General features: G+C 43.7%; 1 protein-coding gene across 1 annotated transcript in view; it reads left to right on the top strand.

Annotated features, from left to right (window-relative positions):
- The window catches only part of ZDHHC5 (zinc finger, DHHC-type containing 5), a 24367-nt gene continuing 13425 nt past the window's right edge, over positions 1 to 10942 (top strand). The window contains exons 1-2 of the mRNA XM_012643969.1: positions 1 to 291; positions 3555 to 4726. Of these exons, the coding sequence (XP_012499423.1) occupies positions 4623 to 4726 (104 nt within the window). The 5' untranslated portion in view covers positions 1 to 291; positions 3555 to 4622. The remainder of the gene's footprint in view (positions 292 to 3554; positions 4727 to 10942) is intronic.

The raw sequence follows: 10942 nt of genomic DNA, 5'->3' as shown, positions 1-10942 counted from the left end.
GGGGGCGGGCGCGGCGGCACAAGTCGCATGAATGAGAGAAACGTGCCCCGCGCGAGACGACGCGCGCGCCCGGGCCAGGGAGCCAATGGGAACGCTGGGAGGGCTCGAGACCCGGCACTGAGGGCAACGGCCGCGCGCCGGCTCTAAGGCGAGCGTCGCCGGGCGGGAGCGCGCGGGAGCGGGGCGGGCGTGGAGCGTGCGGGGGCCGCGCGCTGCCTCTCAGAGGCCAGACGGCACTGCTGGGAGGCGGCGGTGACAACGACGGCGGCGGTGACGGGCACCGCGCCGGGGGTGAGTACCGAGGACACCAGCCCCTGCGGAACCGGAAGTGCCAGACCAATGAGGTGGGAGGGGAGAGTGACCTCTAGGGAAGGGGGACCGACCAGGGAGAGGGGGTTGAGGCCCCGTCCCTCATTCGGGCCGGGTCATCCAACTGTGGCAGGACCCGTGGGCCGCGGAAACGGACAACGAGTAGAGGCCGGGGATCCACGGCCGGCAGGGCTCGGAACGGGTTAGTGCCGGGCCACCCGGCTTGGGACCCCGGTGCTCGGCGTCTGGCGTCCAGCCGCCGCCCCTTCCGCCCCCAGCCCTGCGCCCCCGGGCTCTGCCATGCCCCGCAGCCCGCTCCTTCAGCCCCAGTGGGCCTCGCCGCTGTGGATTTAGTCTGCTCGGTCTCAGCGGTCGTCAGCTCTGCCCCAGAGGGTGATTCTCCTTGCCTCAGCTCCAGGGTGGGGACTGGGTGCTGCTGTTCCCCTTTTACCTCTCTGCGGTTCGGGTCCCTGGCCCGTACTCTGCTGATACTTATTTTGGCTCAAGCTTCATCCTGTTACCTGTTCTCTCCCACCCGTCCACTTCCTTCCCCTACCCCCACCAGCCGGGTGCTCTGTGCTTTTAGTACTTTGTACTTTTAGAAGTGGAGCTCGAATGTGTTTGCCAATATTTTACCTATAGGAATTTCTTCGTGGGGCAGGGAGGTGGAAAGTGTTTTACCCACTTAGCCAAATGAAAACACTGAAATGAGAAGTAAGAAAGTGACTTAAAAGTTATGAAGGCAGTTGTAGGATCACATATATATTACACTCCGGATCGTTTTACTGCCTTGGATTCTGCACTTCCTGGTTGATCCCATCGTGTCCAGGTTGCTCTTACATTTGCATCCCCATCCTTTTATCTCATTACCCCTCTGTCCTGTATCAGATCACTTCAGAATGCTCTTTATGACCCATTCTATAAAACCCACCTAATGTTTACAAGAATTATATCGCCATGTACTTTGCTACCTCACCCATAATTAAACTTCTGCTTGGCTCTTCCATATCTTGGCATGTGGATTATTCCATGGCATCTCCATTACTGTGTATTGAGTTTTACTATATTGTACTGTTACACTGCTTTATTTCAACGAACAATGCTTGTGGTGTCAGTTATACTGCTCATACCCATTCACCTTTTTAAGGAGGTACCTGTATTAAACCTTATTAAAGCCTTCATATCACATACTCTGTTTTTTTTGTTTGTTTTATATATACATACTTCCATTCCATGGTTTACTCTGTACCTGAATATGTCATATGCATTCGTGTATACTTTTCTGATACTGGTATGGATCCAGGCTGTGATGAACCATACTCATGCTTCCAGTCTCATCCTATTATCTGCAGTGCATTCTTCTGCTGAGACTTGATTTATCTTTATTTATACCCAATAATTTCTTAGGTTTTATCCTGTCCCTTATAATGTATAGCGCACAAACATATCAGATGCTGATCTCTTTTGTATCCTAGTATTGTACTCCCAAAATTGTATGGCCTTTCATGACTCTGCATTACTATGGCAGTATTTGTCCATGCCTTTTTCCTGTAGAAAATATAATCTGAAGTAATATATGGTATCCTTCTACAGGTAAAATTTAAGTAGTGTAATTTTCCATCTTCTCTAACCTTTGGGGTTTTGAGGGGAAAGTTTGCTTTTATAGTATGTACAGTCCACAAGTAAGAATTTGCTTCTTGATAATAAAGTTACTTAGGCCTAAATTCAGAAGGTTGGGCTTTGATACAGGAAACTGAGAGTTAAATAATCATAGAATCAGGAACTAGAGAGGATTTATTTTTTTTAGGACTGTAACAATTTCTTGTAATCTCTGGGTGTTTGCTCTATTCCATTATTGCTATTTGGCCCTCTGAACCCTATTTTTAAAGAGAGATGATGAATCTTGAAGGCAGGTACCTTTGTCTTCTATGCCACAGGTGAGAGAGGAGATGATAAATTCCGGGGCACATGTGTATTTCACAGTCCGAATCTTTTGATATTTTTAATCTATGTGTCTGGTAATAGGAAATATTAGACTATGCCAGATGTGGTGGTGTGTGCCTGTAGTCCCAGCTACTTGAGAGGCTGAGATGAGAGGATCACTTGAGCCCAGGAGTTTGAGACCAGCTTGGGCAACATATTGAGACCACATCTCAAAAAAATTAAAAAAAAAAAATACTAGACCGCTTTAGGAGAATAAAACTGCTTTTTCTGTAAATTCTAACTGAAGTAAAATTTTTGGTCTGCAGGTTCCAAGTTATCTCTGAGCAGGTAGCATACTGGATGAGAAAGAGGTAGAAAGAGTTTGTGTCAGCAAAGGGGCATGTGAGCTCTTAGGTTCTCAACCTGGCTGCTCAAGTGATTCAGTGGGATGGCCTCAGGCATTCTCTAGCCTTCAATTTACAGAATGGGATAAGGGACTGTGTCACCAGATAATGTGAGTAAAGTGCTTTGAGATCACTAGATGAAAAGCATCCTGTAAAGTCCGAGGTCCTGGTGTTATTTTGCTACTGTCATCAACAGAAATAATTGTTACTATTAATCGTATTAGGGAAGGTGGAGCTTAGTTTACTTCCTAATAGGCCAATCCAGGAATAAAAAACTGTTGAATTGGGAAGAGGACCAACCCCTACGGTAGACTTAGTTTCTCATAGGAGAACTCTTGCCTTTCTGGGCAAGAATAATTCTCACCCAGGTTCTTTAATGAGTGATTACAGAAGACCAAACATTCAGCTTCCTTTTCAGGGTTATAACTAAAAAGCATAGAAAGGTAAGAGAGAGAGACATACACAGAAGGAAATAAGACTTGATGTCCTAATTTTTATGTTAATTTTTTCTTTCTTCACTGTAGCAATGGATATTCTCTTTGTCAAAGAGAAATCTCTGTTCTAGGACTACCCTCACTGTTGTGCCCTTGTTTTTAGATTTTGATATTCTTGGTATTTGTTACTGCCCATTTGTGTCAGGTGAGATGGTTCCCTTATAAGAGCTGGTCCTTTGATAACCTTAGGCCACGTAAAGCCGTGTTCTCTTCCTTCCAATCTGAACAGCACTTAAAAGAGTGAAGGATTCTGAATCCAACCAATTCAGGGTCTTTCCCCACATACATATAAGTGAAGTGGAAAATAATCTTTCTTTAAAAAGGCACTTTTTAACAGAGGAGCAGCCTGTGGGGTTTTAGCCTTGGTGTTCTTAAGAAATGCCCTGAAAGAATTTCTCTGATAAAGATACTTGTTTTTCTCCAGGTGAGGCACCGTAACCCAGTTGAACTCTGCATCCGGAAAGCCTAAGATTGAAGAAGAAAGATCAGAGACATTGACTAACCTGGAAACAGGGACATCTTTGGAACTTTTCTTTCATCCTCAGTAATCTTTTAAAATATCATCAAGTGGAATTGATTTCTTCGTCTTATTCTGCTTATTGGGAAGAACATGGCTTCAAGGATTTTAAGCTTTCCTTTAGTTTTGCATGAACTGTATAGGAAACGGAGCCCTTAAAGGGCTTGGGAATAACAAGAAGAGATTGAAGACAGACAAGCTTGCTCTCTTTGTTTTCCCTCCCCCTTGAAAGAAAGGGATTTACAAGTCAACCTCGTAACAGCTGTTGTCCAGCTTTAGCCATCAAGAGAGAAATAAAATTAAACTACCACTGCCAGAGTACAAGCCCTGGTGAAGTCAAGGTGTAGGAGTGGTGGCATTGAGAAGACTGCCGAAAAGGGACAAGACTGCAGTAAAAACAGCTTCTCTTTAAAGCTGGAAGGGGCCCTTGGATTAAAATAGAAACACAGGGCACACCTCTTTTTAGGGGCAGCTCACATTTTGTGGAAGTGTGTAGTCGTGGAGGTACTGCAGTATCTCCTCAGAAGAATTTTCTGTGCCCGAAGTTTTCTACCTTACCCTGATATCCTCCCCGTCTTTCCTTTTGAAGACCTGCCTCCATCCATGAGCTATATCTTGATCTGTCTGACTGTCCATGTTCTCCACCTGCAACCATTTGCATGTGTACAGCCTACTGTTTGTCTCCAATTTTTAGACTGTACAAGTTGTATTTCTTAATCTCCCCTTCTGCCTTGTTCTGGGGAGGTGGTTACTCATCATTTAGAATCACCTTTCCCCCTCCCATATGCTTTTTTTCATTTGAGAACTTTTGACCTTTGGTTTTGTTTGGGAGGGGGAAGGGTGATAATTTTAAATTTTCTGTTTCCCTGGTTTCCTTCTGTACTCTCTGTTTCCCTCATCCCATTTTCTTGTCTGTTCTGCCGCTGTGTGGACCTGGGCTATGCGGCAGGGCAGATCTCCCATTAGAGCTCCAACATGCCCGCAGAGTCTGGAAAGAGATTCAAACCCAGCAAGTATGTCCCAGTCTCAGCAGCTGCCATCTTCTTAGTGGGAGCTACGACACTCTTCTTTGCCTTTACGTGAGTTTTCTCCCAGCAGTGGGGGTGGGGAGGGGACTCCATGGGAGGTGAGGAGGTATGTTTTCTCTTTAGTCCTTGGTGTGTGATATGGGTAAATCCAAATCCTAGAGATACATAAGAAAAGTGTGAAAAAGCCTATCCTTTCAGCCATGTTAAAAATTTTACTCCATTGAATCTTCTACCTTCCCCTTCCTCCCTTACATTGGAATATATGGACGTCTTCTTACTATCCTACCCAGCTCCATCATTAGATGATCTTAAACTGGGAAGGAAGTGGGAGGAAACCACCAGAGAGACTTGAAGCAACTTAAGCAATCAATCCTATGAGAGAAAGAGAACTAGGCTAGGCTAGACTAGCCTAGAGGCTTTTCTAATGTTAATGGCTTTTCCCAGGATGTCTGAAGCTTAGGTTTGAGATTGTGGAAACAAGAGTACTGGAGAATTTCAGAATTGATTTATAGGCTATACCAATGAGACAGTTTTGGTTTTTAGTGTTACTCAGGTGGTTTTCTCTGTACTCTTAAACACTGAAGGCTGGGGAAGTGAAGGCCACTGGGAAAGGGCAAGTTTTATTTAGGAAGAGAGTTCCTCCATTAGTTCCCGTTGACAGGAATGACAGTAATTCTCTCATTCCCTGGTTCTGTCGGGGAAAGCAGTTGGTATTGAAAGATTCCCACTTAGGATCTAAGATCAGCATCGTTCCCACTTAGGGTCTTCCGATTTTGTTCATCTACTTGTTACTGGAGGAGACTGAGTGATTTACCCTTCCCTTTAGCTGTCGACCATCTGGCAAGCATCTTTGCTGTCACCTGTGTATAAATTTAACATGCACCAGCCTTCTGAGCCTTATACTGTTGAGTCATTGATTTAGCACTCTAGTTTCAGCTCTTGGAGTCATCAGAACATGCTAGATCTTCTGGGAAGTTTACTTTGTTATGGTTTAGTCTCAAACCTAATTGTGAGGTGCTATTCAGAGCAATATGAGGCTGCTGGAAAGAGGAAGAAAATGAAGTGGTAAGGAATAAAGGCAGCTTGGGCTCATTGAAGCAGGAATTGTTGGGGTGGAGACAGTTACTCAGAAATTAAATCTGAGATAGGAGGGAAAGAAAACCCCCCAAATTGAGCTTCATATGCCAAAAGAAATTTTGAAAAAATGGGTCACTTTGCCAAAAGAATTAGTAAAGTAATACTGATGTATTTTCTATCTAGTGTTTAAACAAGGAAGGAAAGACTGAATATCTAAAATATAAGCAGCATTTTACTTCTCATCTCTTCCTATGAAGTATAGAAGTCATAGGTTTTTTGGCCTGAACACACCTGCTGAATCCCTCAAGGATCTAGAGACAGCCCTGCTCTTTTATATCTGACTTTTCTTTTCTTCATAATCTTTTTCTCTTGCTTAAACTCACCATGTTCACTGTTCTGTCCTTCTTCATGTATTGGCTACCAAAAAGAAGGGGTGAGTCTTCGGTTCAGAACTTGTTTTGGTTTCTACTGATATGGCTAGTGAGTAGAATCAACATTTTAACCAAGGGACACATATTTTAGTATCCTTGTAGCAGTTGTAGTGCTGGGTCAGGAGAGGTATGTACAAGACCAATTTGACACCCTTAGACCTGCTTAATTGGGGAGGGTCTATTTTCTGTCAAGAGGCAAAGCCTTTGGAGAAGCCAGGAAATTTAAGGGACTAAGTAGTTTCTTTCAACCTACCTGTTTTGAGATAGGCAAGCAGAATCCTTGTTTTTAATTTGCTAATCTGGAACCATTGAAGTGCTTGGCTGGTTATACCAGTTTGCCCACAAAGAGTTGTCCTGACATAGGCATTTTCTCAACCGATAGTTGAAGCTGTTTAACCTACTTTCTCATTCCCTGGTGCCAGTAAAGTAGGGGCCCTCCTTATTCCATGGTCTTTCAACCCCAGGAAAAAGGATTTTGGAGGACAGTATTGACTCTTTGGAATTATTTCCTCTAATCCGAAATTAGAAGAGTCCTAAGTCATAGTTTGAATTCTACCCCCCACACTCCCTCATTAGTTTCCACATGGCCAATTTCGGGGCTCACCTTTCCCTGAAGGGTCTTTCTTCCCTGCCCACTTTGTGAAGGTATATACACCCTGTTTATCTTACTCTATCACTTAGCTCTTGGTACCTCTGAAATTCTCCTCCTCCATCTAACAATAATATTTGCTCTATAAGCATTTATCTGCTGAGGCACCACTGTTCTCAAAAACTGGTTTCCCATGGATTCTACCCTTTTTGAGGTTCAATTTCTTGGCGAACCCCCTGTTTAAAACCATAATACAACCTAAAAAGGGTTCATGGTTTTAAATGGGGAGGTAAGAGGGAGGCTTTCTTTGAACCAGCTCCTATGTGGGACCGTAAATCTGTAACTACTCTGTTATCCTCCTGTTCTCTTCACCAGGCTACAACTGGCTGTTCTTACATCAGTATAAGCCCCAGGTGAGAATTACTTTGGGACCTAGAGGACTGGGAGTAGGAGGAAGAGTCCCTTTCAGCTGACAGACATAATTAGTGGAGGCATGTTGGCTTCAACTAATTAGGATGTAACCTCCACGTTTCTTTGTCAAGTAGGGAAAGCTGTGAACTGAAATTACCAGTTGAGTTTGGTTATCGAAGAAATAGTGATCTGTCCCAAAGAAGCTTGGATAGGACAATTGAAGCTTTCCCCCCAGAACCCTAATCCCTTTCATTCACTGAATTTGTCCAGTGCTGAAACTAAGCAGGAGTGGTGGGGATCCTGTCTTTTCACTATTTGGGAGGGAAGAGTGTCTGCTCTAAAATAACCCTCTCCCTCCCAGTTAGGTACTAGACTTTGCATTTAAGATAACTACCTAGATCCTCATATGTCATAGTTTAGTCTTCTTTTGGGACTGGCAAGAGGGCGTTGCTAGGTAAGTGGGATTAAGTGCTCTTTGGGGGTCAGGAGACTGTTTTTGATAAAGTCTGTTAACCTTTGTGGACTTCAGTTCTTCCTCTCTATAATGAGGTAGTTGACCTAGAGCAGTTTATTTAAGCAACATGACCCTTTTTTCAAATGAAATTTTATATATAAAAAAACATGAAAAGAAGGGCTGCACTGGTTCAACTGAGGTTGGCATGTAGAGGCCTGGCCATTTGGTGTCTCCTCTTTGCCTCTCTGGGATTCCCTGAGACCTCCTCAGGGCTGTTGGCAACACCTTTTGAAATCACTGAGTTGTATCTTCTCTGAAGTCTCTAGCTGTGAATTATTCAAGTCAGTCAGTGTCTCATTTTGTCCATTTCTAAAGATAGTGGGGAGGGGTTTGGGGTAGGGACTCTGGTTCAGGTGATCCTCTAAAGGGAGGATAAAAGTCAAAGTTGTCCAGAAATCCATGATGATCTTTCCAGGCTCCCATCCATAACATAGCTGGCCTCTGGTTCCTTCCGACCCTTTTACCCAGAGAGAGGTGGGCAGCCTCAGTGGCCCTCCCTCTAGTCTTTTTTCCCCCCCGGACTGTAGAGATGCTAGCACCGGATTTGAATGGGAGCAGCTTCGTGATTTAAGACATTAATTGAGAAGAGGTTGTTCTTTTTCCTTCCCACTTTGTTTTCTTATCCAGGAATAAGTGCCGGGTCCTACATCTAACATTCAGCTGCTTGAAAGTGTGAGTTACAGAGGCACCACAAATCAAGTGTGTTAAAGAGAGACTTACTTACCTATAAAGGGAGAAGTTGTTTCCCGTAGACTCTTGAGGAAAGCAGTCCTAAGTGAGGACCTCCAAGGGCAGGAAGTGGAACATTCATTCCAGCCTTCTCTCATCAACAAGGAACACTACTCATATGCTCAAGCAATATGCTAGGCATGGGTGGAATGCATAGACCTATCCTTCAGGAGCTTAATGCCTCAAATCCCTGGTACCTCAGGGGAAGTGGAATTAAGGATGAAGGTGGAGCTGGAATGATAATTGGTGATGATGGTGATAGTTAATAATGTTTTCTTGTGTCTTCCATCCAGTGAATGCGCAGTATTAAGCCAGCTGGCTTAAAAAGAATTCCAGAAGCTTTTCAGATATTCTTCTTTATTCTCATATTTGTATTATGTAGCTGAAGTAACAAGCTTGTAGAGTTTCCTGTGGATTACCTAAGGCTACATAGCAAAAACATTAATTGAGGCAGGGATTAAAATCCAGGGCTTCTGGACTCCAACTTTGTTTTTCTTTCCAGGAATTTAACCATTTTTATAATAGGAAATGTTAGAGAGTGCTAGGAAACAGGGTTTCAGGATTATGCATATTGGAACCCACTCTCCCAATTTTATTTGGCCTTGAAAACAGGAGTGCTGAATGGGTGGGCAGAAGAACCTGTTTTACCTGGGATGGTATAGGTCTGGGAGTCCTGTCAATGAGTCAGCCAGCCTTCTGGGCTGTGGCCACTCCCTAAGCTTCTTGAGCTGTGTGATTATTGCCATAGTCTGAGGACGAGCCTCAACAACTCCTCTCCTCAGCTCTGGCCTCGTCTCCTTCCATCAGAGGCAACAGATTCAGACAGGCCACTTGGGGTGGTCACCTAGGAATCTGGCAAAGTACTATAGCAACGGAAAACCTTTCCTCAAGCCAAGCAGAATTTGGAATATGGCATAAACAGGCTCTGCTCACACATGCCTCACCTTGGTTGGGTGTTCCCTCAGTTGGAGTGCTAAGATTAGAAGCAATAGGTCTAGAAGCAAATCCTGCCCATGAAGTTGAGTTATATGCATCATTTCTAGATTCTACCACTGTGGAGGCAGGCTTTATTTTGTCAGGAGATACTGGAATTCAATATAGGATTACACACTTCATCTGGGATGGGTCGATATCAAGAAGGTTGTGGGGTAAAGTTCGTCATCCAGGAGTAGGTTGGCAGGCTACCCAGGAAACTGGGTGAGCTGCTTTGCTTACAATGATACAAAAAAGGATGGGGTCAGGAAGATTGACAGCTGGGCCTGTGGAAGGGCTGATATCTCATTCTTACTCACTTTAGTTTTCCTCAGGGATGGAGGATACCCTTATTTCTTTCAGAAGCTCAAGAGGCCACAGTAGCCACAGTGGACAATTCTGGGAATGAGACTTTTAAAATTATGGGCACCTCAGTGTTCTAAGGATTTAATTTTCTTTTTCCCTTCTAATTATCTTCCCAGGCTGTAGGAGTCAAGTGAGTCACCCTTTCTCTTCTTCGCCAGGCGGAAATTGAAGCGACAGCTAAGTACTAGGGAGGAGCTCTGACCTGGATGACTGGTTTTCAGTTTCTCTCCCTCCCTGTAAGGAACCTAGGTGGTCAGGCTTTGAGGTGGGGCTGCGCAGGGAATCTTCCTTCTTGCTTATATTCTAACCCTAAACACTGCCAAAGTAGGGGACATCTTTTCTGAACCAAAGAACTCACAGAGGAAGAAGCTTCCATAGGGAACTTTATTTGATGGTAGCATAAAACTGTGACTGAAGGTCTGTTTTGTCCTTAAAATTGGTGCCCTTGCTCCAGCTTCATTTTTCTGTCTTCCAATTATGTACTGACCCATCAAGAGAAGCAGAAAGTTAATTGATATTTACTATCTAAAAAGCCTGGCATATAATAAATATTTACTTAAATTTTTTTTTTTTTTAATGAATGGCTGGATGGAACTTGAATAAATAGATGATGGTGGTAAAGATTTGTGAAATGCTTTGTGACGGTTTTGTTTCTTATCTTTTATTTAATTCTCATTAAGGAGCTCATTTTTCAAAACTGTTCAGAATCACTATTCATGGTTGTGCTTTTTGTTCTGATCGGGACAGATCACCTCTTGACAGAGTCTAGGACTGCTGTGGATTAATCCTCCAGAATCATGTGCTGTCTTATTCTCCTGGCCCTGTTCTTCCTTTCCTTCAGTGAGCTCTTCCTTTCCATCTTACTGGTTCAGATAAAGGGGACAAGGACAGATGCTGTCCTAATTCTAGAGATTAAGTTCTCAGCACAAAGCAGATTAGGATATTTAGCCACTGTCGTGTAGTGGGAAGTTCTCCCTGAGTTGAGACAAGAGAGAGGGTATTTGATACTCCTGACAAAGCAAGCAGCACATCAGATATTCTTATGAAACTTCCAATTCCCAGGAAATCAGCAGAGAAAGGAAGAGCTCTTGAAGCGTTCCTACTTAGAGTCCCAGTCTGAAAGAAATCGAGCTTAATCTGGACAAGATTATTTTTGGTCAAAAAAAAAAAATTTACCA

This window comes from Propithecus coquereli, unplaced genomic scaffold (genome assembly GCF_000956105.1).
Source record: "Propithecus coquereli isolate 6110/MARCELLA unplaced genomic scaffold, Pcoq_1.0 Scaffold202, whole genome shotgun sequence".
NCBI lineage: Eukaryota > Metazoa > Chordata > Mammalia > Primates > Indriidae > Propithecus > Propithecus coquereli.
Note: the sequence above shows the minus strand (reverse complement) of the source record. Positions and strands in the feature narration are given on the sequence as shown.